This window comes from Copadichromis virginalis, linkage group LG23 (genome assembly GCF_057382275.1).
Source record: "Copadichromis virginalis isolate Kocher_CV1m ecotype Utaka linkage group LG23, C_Virginalis_male_GT1.1, whole genome shotgun sequence".
Classification (NCBI taxonomy): domain Eukaryota; kingdom Metazoa; phylum Chordata; class Actinopteri; order Cichliformes; family Cichlidae; genus Copadichromis; species Copadichromis virginalis.
The window spans coordinates 17,603,826-17,624,092 of NC_140639.1; the positions used below are offsets into that span (position 1 = coordinate 17,603,826).

The following is a 20,267-nucleotide window of genomic DNA, read 5'->3' on the forward strand; positions in this document are numbered from 1 at the left end:
TGCGTGTTGCATTTTAAAGATTGATCTGAAGTCAGTATTTAGAACAAGAGACACTGAGTAATCCATGACAGGAATCCAAAACATGTCTATGCCAAGTGGTATGAAAAAACTCCCAGACTTATCTGTTCTGTCATTGGTCTAGATTTACAGATTTGTGCTACAACAGCACAGGCCTCAGGAAAAGCCCTCAGACTGTAACTGAAGCACTTCCTATAACTTAGTTATATCTAAGAATGTGTAGGAGCACAATGGGCTAGTCTTGTCTGCTCATTACCTGAATGTGTATGAATCCTATCTTACAACTTGCTCACAAGATAAGTACTGACTCTGATTTGTGCAATTTTACACATGACTTCTCCTCCCCCTGACATGCATAATTAAGTTATTTACAGCTGAAATAGCTATGTAAGGACATGTCTTGGCGTCAGTAACAAAAAAATTACATAAACATAAAATTAGTTTGGTTCAATTTGTGTTGTCTATTTGGAAATAATACATTTACAGTCTTTGTGTCATTTAAAACCTACTACTACTATCACCATCTATCCTCCTCCCACTTCAGATGACACACTCCCATCTCTCAAGCTCTCTTTGTCGCACTGAAGCTTCCAAGGCAAACAGTGCACACACTTAAAGCCATCCTCTGCTGAACAGTTCAAGAAAATCCGAAAGGAAGAAGACAACAGAAAAAGCTGATGAACAGAAATAAATCGTAGAAAAACAAGAAACACAAAATCAGTTGGAAAGCGTGAGGAAGATAAAGTTCGACGGGTATGTGGATTCTTGCTTGAGTGATCTGGTAAGTCAGGAACAGTGTGTATGTGAGCTTGCTTGCTGACTGGCATGTGTAATAGCAGAATAGTGTCAAGGATACAGGTATCAGGTTGTAGTAGTTAACTCAGAGAGGTGGAGAAAGTACAACAAAGCTCAATGTGTAAAGTAAATACAGGCAAATACTACACAGCAAAATCTCCAGTGTTAAATTAACACTAGAGAGTGTCTATATGGGTCCACACCTCTGAGTGTTAAATACAACACTGGTGAGTGTTAAATTAACACTTTTGACAGTGTTATATGTTTAAAAGTAACCTAGTCAGTTTAGAAGATTAACAATGGCTAACACCGAGCAGTGCTGATTTTCTAACACTGGAAAATAACTCAAAATGTTAGAAATATTCCAGTGTTAGAAAGTAACAAATTTATCAAAAGTAAGAATGTGGATTCATTTCCCCCTTTGTTTCTACATAACTGCAAGGATGATGATCCCAATAGAGGCAGGCAATCACAACTTATCTAACTTTATGTACCGTATTTCCCGGACTACAAAGCGCACCTGAATATTAGCCGCACAAGCTCAAATCAGGGGAAAATCCTGTTTTGTAAATACATTAGCCGCACCTGACTAAAAGCCGCAGGTGTTTCAATGTTGACTTATCATATGTAAGAGAATATGCACAAAGGGAATTGTCAGGAAAGAGATGGCTGTTTGGAGACATCACTTTTATTAATATTTTGAAAAACAAGTTATGGGTACATATTTGCATAACTTTTTAGGTATATGTACAAGTAGCAGTAATTACAAGTATGAAACATGTACTGTGCTTCATAAATGAATAACAAATGTAGTACATAACAATAACCTACAGCACACCAGAAAAGTAGATTCGGACTACCTTTTAGGCTCAGGTGCAGTGACACAGCTTTAACAGGAAGAAAAGTCAGTCATTCACCACCATCTTCCTGCGCACTAAAACCACCCAAGTCCTCTTCTCCAGTGTTGGATACGAACAGGCTCAGGATGGCTACGTCATCCACTCTCAGCTTCTTTCCTTCGTTGTCACTTTCAAAACCAAACAAATCGATGGGCTCAAAATGTGGTCATAAATATTCTGTACTTGTAAATCAGTTTTGTATGTGTAAAAAGAATTTGTGTGTGTGTAAAAAAAGATTTGTATGTGTAAAAAGAATTTGTGTGTGCGTAAAAAAGATTTGTGTGTGCAAGTTACAAGTACGAATTTTGACCCTATTTTTCTTCCTTCCATCTGATTGATCAATGTCATGTCAATCACAAATGTAACAATCCAATCAGAGAACAGATGGGTTTGGCTGTCGGAGGGGCGCTTTTTTTGAACTGCAGGTGCCCTTTTACATGCCAAACCAGTGTTTTCCTTCATCATCATGAAGGAAAACAGTCTGTGGTCGTCCAAGTTTGGTGATTTTTGTGTCACAGGTCTACGTGTTTAATACAGGGACTTCCACAGCCTTTTCAACAGCGCTGTGGACCGCGGGGGGGCGGGCAGTGTTTTGGAAATGACAGTCTTCATCACAAAGCTTTCTTCGTTATGAATTAGCATACATGTTTTTATTGAACATTTGAAGAACTAGCAAAAAAAAACAAAAAAAACCAAACTCTTGTAGAGGACATAAAGTCAGAGATAGAAAAGACAAGGAGCAGGTGCATCTAGTACAGGTAGAGCTGCTGCAAAAACTCACAGAGCTCAGCAGCCAGCGTAACAAATTCTGGATCCTTTGCTTTTAGTTAGCAGTTAGCATTAGCAGCACATCCTGCGTCCGATGTGAAAGGACTTTTATGCTGCGCACTGTGACTCACAGCAATGGTCCTGGGTCAGCCCTGACTTTGTGTTAAACTAATCCTAAAATAATAATGGTATTTCTAACCACTGACATACCACAACTTTTTCCTTTCAACAGCTACTGAAAGTTAGGGGACCTAACTGCTATCCGATATTTATATAGCGATCCTCCAGCTTCAAACGGTATTACCCTTCAAGGACCTGGGCCCTATTTCAGGAAGCCGGTTTAGAAAACTCAGAGTGAAAAACGATACTCAGGGTTGAGTAACCCCGAACTGTCCAACTCGGAATATTCGGTTTCAGAAAGGCTGATAACAATTAGTTCAATCAACGCGGAGTTGCTTTAACCCCAAGTTAAACGCGCGCACGAGGATACATAAAGCCCTGATTAGTGGAGCACAGATTAAGCGAGTCACCATGGAGACAGAGGGAAAGAAGGCGCGGTCAATGTATTTTACAGCGCTTGAGGCCGAAATTCTGATGGCAGCATATGCTGATAACATGCAAATTTTGCGGAAAAAAAGTAACACAGCCTCAGCTGCAAAAGAAAGGGAGCATGCATGGCAAAACATAGCCGACAGAGTCAATGCGTGAGTGTTAATTTAAACATTGATCTAGGGATTTCCACCCATATAACACGTTATTTTATTTTATTTTATTTTATTTTTTAATTTATACATTTGATTTTGTGATGTGATGTGAGCGCAGGTGCAACCCAACAGGCCCCAAACGTTCCTGGCAGCAAGTAAAAATGAAATATAAAAATATAGTCCAAACAGGTAAGGTGTAATTGTATTATGAGCCATAGTGCTTGGTCTGTTTGTCCGATGTAAATCAATTGCAGTTAGAGGCTACATTAATTTTCTTTCTGTAAGCACTTATTGATATTATCTGAGCACATTACAAGTACATATTTGCTTACTCTGTATGCTCAAATGTGACCCGTTATAGCCAACAGAAAAAAAGCGGAGGCCCGAAAAACAGGTGGGGGTCCTCCACCACCACCACTCACAGAGGCTGAGCAGTTGGCTTCCACATTTGTGATAATGTTGGCAGCATCACATATGATCTTCACAGTGCAGAGAACACAAATTAGCATCCATTACTATAATGGAATAATTTGTTAGTTTGAAATGCTACAGGGAACTATGTACCTGTACATTAATGCTGTGGAAAGACTTCCTGTTCACATAGTCTCCTTCATTTACTGAAGGAGCAATGATTGGAATGTGAGTGCCATACAGCCAATCACGCCTGGGAACCGTGAAAATAAATGTAAAATTTAAGTAGTAGTTCAAGTATCACCACATCATGAATTAAGTTTTGTTCATCCTGCTACCTGCAATTTTGTGGCATCCCTCTTTGATAAATCTTGTGGGTCTATGACCGGGGAACACCACAGACGAGGAGACGTTTCAGTGCAACTGTAACATTCCTGACTGCCCGACAGACGGTAGCCTTGGAAACGTGCTCAGCGTCACCAATATTATACAGAAAGCTCCCGTTTGCAAAAAAAACGAAGTGCAATACAAATAATATGTACAGAACTGAGAGAATGTCCGCGATGTGTCACATGAGCAATATTAGGCCTGAGGATGTTATTCAAATAAATGATAGATTGTGCTGAAAAACGGTAACGTTCACACAGGAAATCATCAGGAAATGATAAAATGTCCAAACGCGCTCTAATCACTCTCTCCCGGCGGAGAGCTCTGCGGAGAATTTGGGCTTCAACATCTACTGGCTCTTCAAGGAAGGGGCACGCCATGTCTGACACTTCCTACAGTCAGGTTTCCGACAAAGAGGCGGAGACAGTCAGGGTTAGTTGAAGTAAACCTGCTAGGGGGCAGGTTAGCTTCACGGAGTGTGTCGTCATAGTAACTCGCTCGGGATTAATCTAAACTCGCTTTGTGAAACCGAAAACCCAGAGTTTTCGTTAACTCAGGGTATACTTACTCAGAGTTTGCACTAAACCGGCTTCCTGAAATAGGGCCCTGCAGTTCAAAAAAGCGCCCCTCCGACAGCCAAACCCATCTGTTCTCTGATTGGATTGTTACATTTGTGATTGACATGACATTGACCAATCAGATGAAAGAAAGAAAAATAGGGTCAAAATTCATACTTGTAACTTGCAGGGTTTTTTTTGGCTAAGTCCACACACAAATCTTTTTTACACACACAAATCTTTTTTATGCACACACAAATTCTTTTTACACATACAAAACTGATTTACAAGTACAAAATATTTATGACCACATTTTGAGCCCATACAAATCCTCGTTGTCAGTGTCAGAGTCGAACACCCTCAGAAGGGCCGTGGCGGTGTCCTCCTCTCCATCATGCAGCAGTCCAGCCCTTCGAAATCTGTTGGTGATCATGGATGTTTTCACACTTTTCCACGCTGTCAGATTCCACTGGTGGAGTTGAGCATAACTTGCTTTTCGCAAGTTTATCGCTGCTCATCATCCACGCCTCCTGCTGAACGCGTAGCGCTACTTTGAAGTTTGTTTTTCGCGCTATTTCGTACGGCCAAGAGTGGTATGTTGTGACCAACATACCACTCTTGAACCCCGATACTGTGTGTCTGATCACATGCCCTTCTGCCAGGCAACGTAGTGCCGTACAACAGCGGAACAAACAAAACAAATCCTCTTACGATATGACAAAAATCATGGACAATCCATAGAAAAGCCGCACCTGACTAAAAGCCGCAGGGTTCAAAGCTTGTGCAAAAAGTAGCAGCTTATAGCCCGACAATTACGGTACTTATTTAATTCTGAAATTAAACACCAAATTTCAATTTTAGGTGTCATTCACATCACCTTTAATGACGGACCTCAGTTCAAAAAGCTTCAAATGTTTGCCTTTTAAATAAGAAAATATGGGAAATGGAAATCTGACAAAATCTAACAAAAGCACAGCACTGAACTGACTATTAAGCTAGGTTGAATTAACAAGTTTTGAGTGCATATGGAAAAAAATGGACATGGTCTACAATATAACACATCCCCTGGATCATATAAGTTTGATGCGGCCCTCACATTGCTGATAAACATAAAAAAACAAGGCCAGCCTTTTGCTTTATTTTGTTTGTCCTTGTGCACCTTCAAAAACAAGCACACCTTCATTTATCTGTAAAACTGAATATATGTACCACTGTGTGCTCACCTGTTACAGATGTAATCTGGAGTCTGTACACCAACCCTCTATTGCTATAAATCATTTGCTTAAATTCAAAACGCCTCATTTACAAGGCCAGCAGTGTTTGTGAGAAATAGTCAAACACATTTATGAGCAGTAGTCTACAGACATTTTCACAGAACACACTGACGTTTGACTTTTGAAAAAAGTTAAAGATGTGACCATCAGTATATACAAAGATACTGAGTCATTATTAAAAATTTGTGCAGTAAAGACTCCAGTTCTTGTTCCTGTAATTCTAGCAGGTTGAAAAAGTTGCATTTCCCAGCACAAAAAAGGTAATGGGAGAAAACCCTCTCAATGACTTGGTTTCAAACAGCAACACCAGAGCATTAATATCTACTGATATCTAGAATTATGGCATCTATAAGTATGTAATAACTTTCAGAACAGAAGCTGAGGGAGACTTGAATTAGTATTATAGCTATTATGATTAAAATCCCTAGCCCTTTTCTTCTTGAAAATGAACATGAAAGATATGCTAGCAATGGAAATACGATCCAACATAGGCCCCAAACTGGGTTTTTTTTTTTTAGATAAGATTATCTGTTAACAAAAGTTTGCCTGTTGAACTATTTTTTTGAACATTTCAAAGCTCAAGGACTTCAGTTAGGCATTAATATTATCTGACCTTTTCCAAATTTGAGGGTCATTCTACAGACATGGTTTCATTTTATGTATTCAGGTTTATCCCTTATTTGAAGATTTCTTCCAAGTTAACGTTTTGAATGTCTAATTATTTCCTGTAGCATCATTTAAATATATGAAAATGCACAAATTACTGCTTGATGAGCCCTCATGTACAAAGGTATTAGATAATATCATGGTACATTGTTATCACAAGGCCATAGGATGTCAGCACTTCAGTTTTCTCATCCTGACTGAATAAGGTAAAAATATGCTGCAGCGAAAATATGTGTTTACACTGTTATGTGGCAACATTCACAGACGTCAGCAGTTTCACTGCTGAGGGGCTGTGTTGGACTAAACCCCCTCTATTATAGGTCTTTGTGCTGGTTCGGCAATTACATTCAGTGTGTTGTTTGCAGAGTGAATCAGTTAGCCAGTGTTGTTAACAAGCGATTTATTATATACACTGACAATTCTTGTGTATTTACATGGGAAAATCTGATTGTACAATGCCAGATAAAATATAGTGAAAAATATCTCTGACCCTTCACGACCTCTGAAATTTTGACCAGCAATAATAGAAATCACATAAGAATGAAAGACTTCAATGGAAATGAGAGCGAGAGCAAGGGGAAGGATGCCGTTTATGGTTGCTTTATGAGCAGCCATGTGCAATTGAGGTCATTAATAAACCAGTCAGTTGTGCTCAGTTAATTTGTGATAAGACTCACTCAAACACCAGCTTACTTTATCTATTTAACACTGTAGTTTATTTTACTGAGTTGTACAGTAGTTGTTATGCTACAACTAGGGCACTTCATGAAGCTACTGATGTGACGGTCTTAGATAGTAATTTCTGAGCTTGTGCAATGATAAACATCCTTTTTTTTTAGAACTGCACAGTTGTTACATTTTTTTAAAAAATTCCAGGTATTACTGAAATACTATTAGCACAATCAAGTCCAATCAACTCAGTCAAATCAGTTGGCAAAAAGCACTTTGTGTCTGAGTGAACAACTTTAACCAAGTTGAATTAAGAAAAAAAATTGTTAAGTGCCATTCCTACTGTTTTTATTTCATTTGCCAAGAAATTATCTTTACACAAGTCATGTAAGTAAATTCTAATCAATTAGCAACTGTCACCTAAATATTGGCCTTTTAAATGCAGAGTCACGACTCAAATGGAACTGGGAGCTTGTTGTCACATAAGGATGTATAAATGCCGAGTGTGCTAGAAGGTTTCATGCTAGAGTATAGAAATGCCATTTGAAATTTTGAAGAGACGTGAGTGTGTAGCCAACTGAAAACACATTACAATTTACATGATAATGTTAAATGCTTAGGAACAGTTACAGCCAATAGTAATGAAAGGTATTAGTCATATCAAGAGGAATGAAACTGAAGCCATAATATCTCATGCTCAATCATCAAGGTAAGGAAATCCTGGAAAGTTGACGTGGTTCAACTAGTTCATAGTGTTTTCTGTGGGAGAAACATTTCGTCACTCAACCAAGTGACTTCCTGAGTCTTGGCCAGTTTACAGTTATAAAAAGTATGTTTGTATAATGATTGAAATAATTTCCATTGCCTAACAATGAGCGGTGAGGTCAGTTTCTGTCATTATCATGCAAATTGACATGATTGATATCCATGAGCGTTATTCAAAACGGTTTGGAGAATGGCTACAATCGCTATGAAAGCATCAACCACTGCGGACGTACTCCCATGCAGTCCAACATCCCAAATGCAATTGTGGACGTGGCTGATATATCCGTCTGATTGGTATCCTAATTGGTTGACAAGTGGGCTATAGCCCACCTTGAAAAAAGAGATAAAAGATTACAAAATACAATGTTAAAACCGCAGATAGTGACTGTAGTACACACTTCATAGTTTTTAACACTATGTTTCACTTTGTTTCTCATTGTATGTTATAACTTCACATGCCTTACATGCTGGCTAATGGTCCAACAACTGAAGGAAGAGGGTCCAAGAAACTAGTTGTACCAGATACTGTCATGGTCCTGAGTCTGACGACTCAGTGTTTTGTGTTTCTTTATATTATTCTATGTTCTTGTTTATTCTGTTATGTCTTTTGTTTAGGTTTGCTATGTGTTAGGGTTTTGTTTTATGCCAGCCTGTGTTCCCTCTGTCTGTATTTTATAATTTATAGTAAATGTCCATATATATATATATATATATATATATATATATATCCACACCTTACACATTATGTAAGGTGTGGACATTTACTATAAATTCTTTACTATAGATTCTAAATACACAATACACCAACCACAGCACTAAATGTCGTCACTATCACTGGATTAAAAACGAGCATTCAATCACAATCACAGCGGATTTTCTGTAGTAACATTGTGATAAGAAACATGCCTATCCAGGTGCTAACACTGTAATACTACAGAAAAAACAACTTCAGGACCCCAAATAAACTGCATCGGAACACCTTTTGATACAAAACTTACTTCAAGGAAAGTTTAATGATATCAGCGCAAAACCACGTCGTGAAATCTGAATGCTTCCACATGTGTAAAAACCATACGCTCACGCCCTCGTCACAAACATATCCAAAATAAATATAGAAAACAATAATGAGCAGCTGTAAAAGAACGTGTGCAAAATCCACGTGGTGTTGACGCCTAACCATTTTAACATTTTAACTATGTTTAACTACAGACGCACAACTAAGGAAGTTCCTAACTGCCAGCTGACTGATCCGGTTAGGCTGCAAGTTTTCAAGCAGGTGGAGCGGCTGCGTGCACTACAGCTCATGATACTTTACAATTTGTTAGAGCTGCGTTTTTACCCGTGTCCATTCAATAATATTGTTTATGCACAATACTTCAAAAATGTTGTTTTCAGTTTTTCATAAAGTCCGAACATACCCTGAGTGGCAGATCTTCCATAGGTGCACATTTTTACATTGTCTTTTATTGGGAACTGTGGTATATTTTATGCAAAAAAACAATATTGAAGACAACTTTACAATTAAACTGATTTTGACTATTGAACTGCCAAGGAACTGCAAGGATACTCTGCATAATTATACTATGGAACAGAATATATGCACATATAAAGTTTTATCTTAGTCTTGTTTTTCTCTTTTTTTTTCAGGTGTCATGTGGCCTGAGGACATTCAGACATTAAAGTCGTGGGATGGAAGTTGAACTAACTGGAAACTTTAAATAGTCAAAAGAGAAGTAGCATGTTAGACTTTTTGGAAGTGATGGTTGACACAGCTTGAACCAACACCAGTTAGTTACAGCTTGCAACCAAGGAAGCAGAACTTTTTTTTTACACAGGAGAGAAAGATCAGTAATAGAGCAACCACACTGGACTTCATCATGAGGAAAAGGAACCAGTTTGAAGGACAAGTGAAAGAAAGAAAGGAAAGATGCTGAAGAGAATATTATTAGATGGGGCATATATTGTTTGTGTTCAGCTGAAATAAGCAGTAATCAAGATGTTTGTGAACTTCCGTCGAATCCACAAGTGCCAGTGTTTGCAACTGCTGACCACAGGTCTTCTGCTTTGTATGGTGATGGTTTACTGGGAAGAGCTGGACCATCATGCAGTCAGCCACGTGAGATCCTTCACCCACCGGTACTTGTTCAACAGCTATGATTTTCTCAATTCTTCTTTTGCTATCAACTCCAATCATCATTACAGAAAGGGTGGTTCTAACAGGGTATTTGGTGGATTTGTGAACTATTCATACCTCATCAACCACCCAGAGAAATGCAAAGGGGAAAATGGGAAGAGTTTAAATGATGTTTTTCTGCTGTTATTTGTAAAATCATCACCAGAGAACTTTGAGCGGCGCCGAGCCATCAGGGACACATGGGGAAACGAGAGCTTTGTTTGGGCAGAACTGGGGGTGAATATGAGGTTGGTGTTCGCCATTGGCATTCATCCATATGTCAAACAGAGATATAAGGTCCAGACTGTACTGCTGAAGGAGGACAAGGTCTATGGAGATCTGATCCAGCAGAACTTTGTAGACACATTTTATAACCTGACTACCAAACTGATCCAGCAGTTCCACTGGAGGCACATATATTGCCCTCAGGCACGCTTCGTCATGTCTGCGGATGATGACATCTTTGTCCATATGCGTAATTTGGTAAAGTATTTACAGGATATTCTCAGGAGTCAATCAGGAGCTAAAGACCTATGGGTGGGGCATGTCCACAGGGGATCACCTCCAGTTCGCTATAAATACAGTAAATACCACATTCCCTATGATCTGTATCCCTGGCCATCCTACCCAGACTACACTGCTGGAGCAGGGTATGTGGTTTCAGGGGATGTAGCTGCTAAAATTTACCAGGCGACTCTGCTGCTGAACTCCTCTATGTACATTGACGATGTCTTTATGGGAATCTGTGCCAAGACCATGGGGGTCTCTCCCCAGGAGCATGTTTACTTTTCAGGGGAGGGCAAGGCTCCTTACCACCCCTGCATTTATGACCACATGATCACATCACACGATCATATCTCTGACATGCGCTCACTGTGGCGGTCAGCAACAGAATCTAGAGAGAACAGCAGCACCAGGGGAATACTAGGTAACCTTTATTGCACAGCAGTGAGAGTGATGCTACTATGTCTGCCACATTATCAGAACACTTACTCCTGTAGTGCTGCTTTTACATGAATACTCGTTGTGGGTCTCAAACACTGTTATAAACAATGTTACCTAACAGCACTAGTCTGACACATTTCACCTTTGCCGTTGTGTGCTGTCTTGTAATGAAATGAAGATCTATTAAGAAATTAAATTCATTCAAAATTCATGTCCAGATGCATCAGGCTTCACTGATGTGCAGCTTCCCTTTGCGTTCCCTTAATTTTTTTTATGTTACTTTCCGCAGTAGTTTACTAAAGCACTTATCAACGAAATAACTTTTCCCTTTGTCTTCTCCATAAATTAGTGGTAGCAAACATCAAAATTGTTGACTTAAGTAGCCTTGGATTATTCTTCTGTGTTGGGGCAATTGATAGTTTTGCCTTTTAATTATTTATAGATAAGACAAGGGTATCAGGATAACTCTGAAATTTAAACCCAGACATATTAACGATGCAGCTGCCAAGTGAGAGGATAACTGGACCAACTTGATTTTTGTTGGAAAACACTGTTTTTTGTGATGCTGTGATTATTACTTTGATGCATATGTATAATAATTAACTGTCATAGAGCCAATCAAGTGTGTCACACATTAGGGCCTGCCAGATTGTGCTAAATTATGACGAACTTGTGTAATTCTGCTGTAGCCTGCATTTTCAGTGTAGCCACGTCAGGACTTCTGCTAATTTATATTTTTGCCTTCTTAACTGCATTCCTTCTTTCACTCTTAATAACTTCATTGCACTCACCTGACTTCCTGTATATTGTTAAACTGTGTATTCTATAAATAAGCTCCAGTGAAACTGTAATGTCTAAAGATTAAGTTAGTTTAATTTATTGATCACTCTGTTTAGGTTAGTCAGCTAGACCCATGAAGCTTTTCATGTGTAACTGTCAGAAGCCAAAACAAATAACCAACCCATAATGTAGTTGGACAGATTTATGAGCAAGGCTTTGACTTTTGAATAGCAATTACCTCATTTTCTTTCTGATTTTGTTTTGGATTTACAAGTGTGATTACAACGATTCACCTGTTGAAATACTTACTTCTGGTTCAATCTGCAGGTTTTACAATATCTCGAAATCTGCAGATTGCATAGTTTTACGGTGTCTGAAAACTGTTCAGACACCTTTAGATAGTTGAGCAACACCTAAGCAAATCATCGATCCAACCATTTTTTAAGCTCTTATACAATTTATAGTTGCTTTATTTATTCCAGCTGTCATTACCCTAATCTATCACAGGGTTACCAAAGCAAAACATTTAACCACAATCTCACAATGCCTTTTTTGTATGTGGAGTAAGTCTATTTGATTACATGCACACTGAAAAATGAAGCTAAGATGGTATGTAAGTAATGTGACGTCTAAGTGTCCACTCCGAGCAGGAGTATTTGACACCTCAGGAGTGAGATTGAAAAAGTCTGCAGTAAACCTGTCTCTGATATACTGACCCCAAACTGACTTGTCTGTGCCAAGTACATTATTCCAAAATGCCTAGCCTTTACCTGTGCACTCAATGCCAAACATTTCACATTAATTTTGGGCAACAAAGGGTGTTTTAGTTTAAGTTATTTCTGGTTGAAATTACACATTGATGGTTCTAATCCCAGCCGAAAAATCTCATTATAATTTTATGGATTTCATAGTGTGATAAAAGGAGAGACTGCATTCTTTTCTATAATACTGTTTGATCTTTTTTTAAATTCTGAAATTGAATGCTGTTGTAATTTTTGTGTGACATTTCTTTGAATGTATCAATTTTGTTAATAGAATTTTTGCTTAAATAAAAAAAAAAAACAATAGTTCAGAATCAGTTTCACATAGGATCTACTTATTATTTTACTTGAACCTAGATAATGTATCTACTCATAAGGCTAGCATAAGTGAGGTGGTAAGAAATTAAATAAAATCCAACACCAACAAAACTTCATTGTGGACCTTTTACATCCCATTACCTGCTCTTTCTTATTTGACATGTGTTTGTCTTGCTGTATCAAAGTTTAAGTTTACTTATCTATTGCCTGAAGAAGGAAAGTTTAAGGTACATATTAGTTAACCACATAGGAACAATTATGGTCACATCAGTTAGGGTTAGTACCACTAGTTTGTTTACAAGTAAATCAATGTTTCAAGAGGTCAAGACACATATTGGATTGAGAAATGACATTTTTAAAGATTGAAAGGATATGTGGATATATATTGTTTGTTAAGTATTATGAGGACTTATCTGGGCGTTAACTGTTTTTCTACCATGTCAGAAATACTTGCACTATCCTTGGGAAGAGTATAGTACACTGCATAAAATTATGCCATAAAATAAACTGCAGCTGTAAAAGATGTGCTTTTGTTATAATCGCAGGAATACGACATTATCCCCCCTTACCTGCGTCTGTTGGATAGACTTTCCTCAGTCTCATTTGTCACAACAACATGTGTGGAGCCTCCTTGGCTTTCTTCATGCATGACCTCAATCTGTAACACACAAATATATGCACAAGTGGCTTTAAATGAATCAGTTCTTTTGTTTTTATAGCACTGTGTTTTACAAGAAAAAATCTCCAAATACCTTCCAATATCAGAGAGAAAATCTCACTGAGCTTACATACCCTTATGAGCATCAGTGTCGAGGAAAACCCCTTTTAACAGTAAAATATCTTTGCTATAGGAAGGATCAGATATCTGCCAACATTATACAAAAACAGCATTCGTGTCTGGCGTATGATTGATTTAAATTTTTCAGAAGAATATCTACCAGCATTATTGTTGTTTTTTTCTTCTGAAAAAAAAAACGGTTTCAAAGAGGGATGAGTGTTTGACCAAGTATGCTGAAAACTCCACGACTTCATTAAACTGACTGTGTGACATGTAACATGACCAGAAGAGTTTGTGCTCTTTTGGCATCAGGCCTCCAGGAAGCTTGAGTCACAAAATAAATTATACGAGTGCACAGTCAACCACCAAATTGGCATACACTTTTGGACTGAGTATTAAAATGTGTGACCAGTCAACCCCTCTGCCCTCTACTGGTGGGAATAAAGAAGATGATGAAGTAGATCCATTCACATATCTCATGTTTTCTTTCACTCAAAATACTAAAAGTCATAAAAATAAATAAAAAAACTATGAAATAAAGGTGTTAATATAGACAATCCAGGGGCCTCTGTGAGGCAGCAGTACCGACTACTGAACAACTGTGCTTCCTATGTGCATCCATGAATAACTGGTAAGTTTCTGAAAGTAGAGCCTTTCTTAGCCAATAAAAATAGTTTGGGTCCATCAGTTTTGTTGTGTTTGTTGTTACCACCACATTTCAGAGTGAAATGAAATGTAATTCAATGGAAATGAGGTCAAAGACAGATGAACAGGACTTTAAATGTGTTTTACTGTTTCAGTGAGATTTAAAAGTGTAGCCTAAGGACATTACCTTGATTCCTCCCTTTGCCTTCCTTATGTTCTTCTTCTTGTTGAGATCAGCTTCAGCCTGCTGTTTGTTAGAATTATCGGAAGCTCTGCGAGCAAGAGCTGAAACAAGATGACAGCACGCTGGTAACTTTGATCCTTTCTTTCTTCAAAGTTTGTGTGTTTTCTTGTTTGTAGTCTTTGCATTACTTCAGATTAATCTAACTGTTGTAGAGTCTTGCAAAAGCTTACAGTTAAGACAAAAACCAAAAGAACATATCTTCATTTAAATTAGCTGAAAACACAAAGATCAAATTACGCTGTTGGCCTCCTGCAGTCCTGGGGGTGTTCTTCACTGAGGGCCGTTTGGGGGAGGATTCAGGCCGTGGAGCAACAGGCTGGATGGGCCTTGTCTGTTTAGCTGACAGTCTCTTCAGACTGAGATGCCGCTTTTCAAACATCTCCTGAACATCTTCCAGTCTCTTTAGCGCCTTCAGTACACTACCCTGCGAGTAAAAAGCTATACATCTACCTTTGTCCTCATCATTTTTGCAACAGAACATCTTTCAAAGTATTATGTTTGTGGACTGTACCTTGATATCCTCTGACAAGACAACCTCATACTGATTGTGCAGGTTCCTCAGTTCAGTCAGTTGGTTCTTTTCTGCTGACTCCAGAAAATGTTCGATGTCTGTCAGTGCTGACTCTGCCCCTTCCTGTGACTGACACTTATCCACAGCCTGGGATGCCAGCAAGTAGATCCCAGACTCACACCATTGGTTAACCTGCACACAACATCTAATGACATCAGCAAATAGCCAAGAATTCAGTTTTAGAAAACATAATCATCCCTTCACATATGGTGTCACAGTGTAAGAGTCCTGTATTTGGGTAGTAGGAGGAAAATACTGCAAGTAAAATCCCAGTTGGGTCTGTAGAAACTTGTTATGCAGGTAATAAAATCCTCGATTGTTGAGTTATGTCAAGTTGTCAGTCTTCTAATATCTTTAATATCTTTATCTTTAAAAAGATTATTTGGTCAAACTGATGGTGAGTGCTCTTGTACGATAAGATTAGAATAGATTTAGATTTTCATATTTAAACACAATGACTGCAATAGTTGGTCTTGTGGCAACCGGGAGAACTGAAGCCACGGTGATGAGCGTGTTAATGACGGTTTATTTGAATATGTCTACAGCTGCAGTGTGGACAGATGGCCCAGTCAAAACAATGATCCGTCCACACCTTACTCAAACAGAAAAACAACCATCAGCTCTTTTTTTGGAAGAGTCACATTACACCAGTCGAGTCACAGGTGTAATGTAGAACACATATTATGTAATTGTAGATTTATCTAATCAAATAGTAGTCCAAGCAGTTTTCAACTCATTTTAAAATATCGAAACAGTTGAACCAAATTTGGAATTAAAGCTGTGCTCAGCAGCACATTTCACTAAGAACATTGAGTAAAAAATAATATTTACATTATATTTAGGTGCCAGAGACTCAAGATTAAACAACTTTAACTCAATGCTTGCGCCATCTGCTGGATGCAAATAGAGGCCGTGACATTCTAAGATGTAAATATGTCAGTGTGATTTTACAACATGTCCCACTGTCTGGACATTTTGGTCCAGAATTATCTAATGAAAAGATTAAAAAAACAACAACCAAAGAACAGATTCATCACATTTCATCTGGCTTGTGTTAAGTCAAACTTTTGGATTTGTAGCCATCTGTAAATGTACACGACTCACATGGTATCCTTACCTTATCTATGCCCTGGTGTATCTGCAGAGATTTGGACAAAATATCTGTCTTTTTCTTGACCTCGTTGCTGAAGTCGTCACAGACACGACGGAGCTCGACACATTTGGGTCTGATGGAGTCCACAGCATAGTGATTGCTCTGAATCAGCTGGTCACCATGCAGTGCGTGAAGTTGTGCCTTTTCCAGCGTGGCCTGGAAGAAAATCAATTAAATATGATACATTAAGCTGTGCAAACAAAAGCTTCAGGGTATCCACACTCAACTGTGTAACTCTACAACTCTACTAAAGTGATTCATGATGATTGCTTTAACAAGAAACCAAATTACTTGTAATGATTCGATATTATTAAATGATTATGTGCTATTGTGTGTGTAACTGTGCCATTACAAACCTGAGCTTTCTCCTCCAGTGTTTTTAGCTCCTTGAGCATTTTTTCAACTCTGGCCACACAATCCCCAGTGTCTGAAAGGCTGTTTAGACTGTCTATCAAGCTGTCGAGAGACACTTTGACCTGATCACCAATGATTGGAGAGAAACAGAGAAAAAGCAGTGAGAACCATTGAGTTACTTCGTTATCTATTCTGCTCGTGTTAAACAAACCAAACGACGAATTACATTTGTTGCTTTAGTTTGTGTAAAACTTTTTTTAAAATGTAAAAACACAGCTTAAACATTAAACAGTAGCAGTATCTTGGTAGCTCTGTAAGAATTCTGCAGTAGGGCTGTGATCTCAGTATTCATCAGCAGGGGGCAGTGTGGTCCTTTCTTTCTGCCCTGACTGTATTTTCCTCTAAACCATGGCTGCCTGTATTATATATTAATCAGTGTGGAAACTGCATCAGAGCTGTGCTTTGCTTGGAGAAGGTGGCAACAGTACTTGCTATTGTTGACACTGTAGCAACTGTAATTTCATTTTATTCCATTTTTGTATGTCGGGTTACTCTTACTTTTTTTTTGGGGGGGGGGGGGGGGTATTAAGGTTTTGGGGCACATGGTGTTAATATTTCCCTTTATTGTTGCTGTTTTCGTGTGTTTAATTAATCTAAAACATAAAAATAGAAGGCCTTTAGTTTAATCATGTTGACTGATAGCAGTAAGTGATGCCTGTCTCTGTATTATGAATGTATATGCATAGCCCTCTGAAGGCACTTGGATTTTATCATTATGCAAAAGGTGTCTTTGGCTTTACACCAGAAGAAGCTGTGATGACTGCTGAGAATAACAGTTCTATTTTATTAGGAGGTTGGAGACGTGCCAGTGATGTAAGCTGTGAGCAAAGAAACTGGTATCTGCCCTGTTGTCCCCATAGTTTTTCATCTCTGCTCACTCATTCACTGCATTCTTGCTTTTTACTTTCTGGCTAGTTACCGAATAAAAGGAACTAAATGGACGTAGCGTTTTGTGGGAGAAACGTTTCGTCACTCATCTAAGTGACGTCTTCAGTCTCAGCTGACTGCAGGTTTCCCCAATCTTATAAACAGTACATTTGCATAATGACTGAACCTGAAGGAACAATGAGCTGGGAGGTCAGTTCCTTAATCTTAATTATGCAAATTCTCATGACCATTGATCAACAACCACTGACCAAAACCCACTGATCAATGGCCATGAGTACCATTCACAGAGAGTTGGGTAATGGCTGCAATCACAGCATTGTAAGATGGCGAAAGATGTACCCTTTAGCACAACACAGAAGAGCTGCCTTGTCAGGCCAGGACTCTGCAGTCTATTTACACCTACAGGCCAGTGGACGCTGTTTCAAGGATGAGGATGTACACATCCTGGACAGGGAGGAACGCTGGTTTGAGCGTGGAGTCAAGGAGGCCATTTACGTGAAAAGGGAAAGACCATCTCTGAATCAAGGAGGGGGCCTGAGAGCTGAATTTTCTTATCGTTTACCTGAGTTCAAGTTTGCAACCCCCCATTCATCTTGCCTGAGACACCTTTGTTCTGGCCCCGTGGAGGAGGCCGCAAACGCCGACGCAGAAGATCCAACGTTCTGGTTCGACTGAGATGGCCCACTAACAGACCACCGCTCTCCAGTTTATTACAGGCTATTGTGCAGTTTCTGGAGACCAAGCTGTGCGAATTTCGGACACGGATCTCATTCCAGTGAGAGATGCGGGATTGCTGCGTGATCTTCCTCACAGAAACCTGGCTATCGGACTCCGCCATACAACTACGGGGGTTCCGGGCAGCGCATTGGTCACAGGAGCAAACTGAGAAAGGCAGAGGCGGTGGTGTGTGCATCAACAACAGCTGATGTGACTGCCCCAACGTGCACCCGGTTAACTCCTTCTGCTCACTGGACCTGGAGTACCTGATGATTAAGTGCTGGCCATTCTGGCTACAGAGAGCATTTACAGCAGTCATTATTATGGCTGTTTACATCCCCCCACAAGCCGACACTGATCGAACATGCAGAGAACTGTACAGCGCGATTAGCAGTAAGGAAACCGCACACCCAGAGGCGGCGTTTATACCGTTGGTCGGACCAATCAAAGTCCATGTTGTGGGACTGTTTTGATAACGCGGACTGGGGAATGTTTCACATGGCTGCTGACGACATCAATGAGGACACAAACTCAGTCTACAGATTTATCAGAAAATGCGTGGAAGATGTCGTCCCACCCACAACAGTTAAAAGTCTACCCAAATCAAAAACCGTGGATTAAGAGTGATGTTTGCACTGCACTGGCGGCAGGGAACACTGCTTTTGCCTCCGCGAACACATTGGACTACAAACACGCAAATTACCAACTCATTAAAGCAGCCAAACGGGAGTACAGGGACAAAGTGGAACAGCAATTTCACAATCGTGGGAGAATGTGCCAGGGACTAAACACATTCACAGACTAAAGAGGGGAAAATCAGCACACCACGGCCTCTGTGTGAGGATCTAAACGTATTCTATGCTAGATTCGACACAACAAACACCACAAGACCGGACAGTGTACGCATCGGTGGGGAGAGAGCGGAGGGAACACACACAGCAAGGGGCCACCTCTGCAAAACATTATTTGTAAAAATGAAAGATTCACTCATCCCTGTTCTCTCTGCATTAAATTATCCCAAGATCAAGTTGTTTCATAAAAATGTGATATTAAAAAAACATTTTTAGAAATGTAGAGGACATACACTCATTGTAATATGTGAAGATGCGAAACATTGCCCTTTCCACTGGTCTACTTGCAGTACCTCACATGAAAAACCAAAGGCTGCATGGCAATGGCATACTTTACCTCTCTGAAGTCCTGCTCAAAGTGACGCAACTGTAGGCACTGCTCCAGTTTGAGATGGTGTTTGCTCCAGAACTGTTCAAAGGCATTTTCTGTCTCATCTAGCTGGGCCAAAAGCCTAAAACACAGATTACAAATGTAATGAGAATTGGTACATAATTGCTCAAAATACATAACAATATACAGTGTGCATGACATCTATAAAGGAGTCTTTGTCGTTTGTTACCTTTCCACAGTAGTTTGGTTTTCCATCTCATCAGGGTTGAGTTCATGATCCTCTGACTTGGCTGACTGATCTTTTATACAACTATACAAGGTGGTGCCTTGCTTCACAGCTAGCCTCAGTTCATCCTGATTCACAGAAACAGAAGCATTAATATCACAGAACATTAATATCATAGAGAAACTTTTGCAAATCTGTGCAAGTTCCTATTTCAGCAGAAATATCCAAGTACATGTAGTAGAGGAATTAAAGACATCTACACTTTTGCATTTAAAACTGATATTTGAAGTAGGTAAAGTCAGTCACGTAGAATATTCCAAGGCTGGAGCCTATCCCAGCTGTCTTAGAGCGAGAGGCAGAGTACAGCCTAGAAAGGTCGCCAGTCTGTTGCAGGGCTAACAGCAAATTGCACTCACATTTACTCCTGCATTCACACTTATGGGCAATTTAGTGTTTCCAATTAACCTAACCCCACTAACTGCATGTCTTTGGACTGTGGGAGGAAGCCGGAGGACCCGGGAGAACATGCAAACTCCACACAGAAAGACCATGGCGTGAT

General features: G+C 39.4%; 2 protein-coding genes across 6 annotated transcripts in view; one reads left to right on the forward strand and one right to left on the reverse strand.

Annotated features, from left to right (window-relative positions):
- mcf2l2 (MCF.2 cell line derived transforming sequence-like 2) overlaps positions 1-20,267 on the reverse strand; it is a 111,045-nt gene that overhangs the window by 55,482 nt on the left and 35,296 nt on the right. For all 5 annotated transcript variants that reach the window (XM_085447158.1, XM_085447161.1, XM_085447160.1 and 2 more), the window contains 8 exons: positions 19,712-19,836; positions 19,489-19,603; positions 16,638-16,757; positions 16,246-16,437; positions 15,069-15,260; positions 14,795-14,981; positions 14,501-14,598; positions 13,460-13,548 (listed from right to left, as the gene is read on the reverse strand). In XM_085447158.1, coding sequence (XP_085303284.1) covers positions 13,460-13,548; positions 14,501-14,598; positions 14,795-14,981; positions 15,069-15,260; positions 16,246-16,437; positions 16,638-16,757; positions 19,489-19,603; positions 19,712-19,836 — 1,118 coding nt within the window. The remainder of the gene's footprint in view (positions 1-13,459; positions 13,549-14,500; positions 14,599-14,794; positions 14,982-15,068; positions 15,261-16,245; positions 16,438-16,637; positions 16,758-19,488; positions 19,604-19,711; positions 19,837-20,267) is intronic.
- b3gnt5a (UDP-GlcNAc:betaGal beta-1,3-N-acetylglucosaminyltransferase 5a) lies at positions 619-12,902 on the forward strand. The gene is made up of 2 exons (XM_085447183.1): positions 619-799; positions 9,561-12,902. Exon 2 carries the CDS (start codon positions 9,910-9,912, stop codon positions 11,101-11,103), a length of 1,194 nt encoding a protein of 397 aa, XP_085303309.1. The 5' UTR covers positions 619-799; positions 9,561-9,909; the 3' UTR covers positions 11,104-12,902.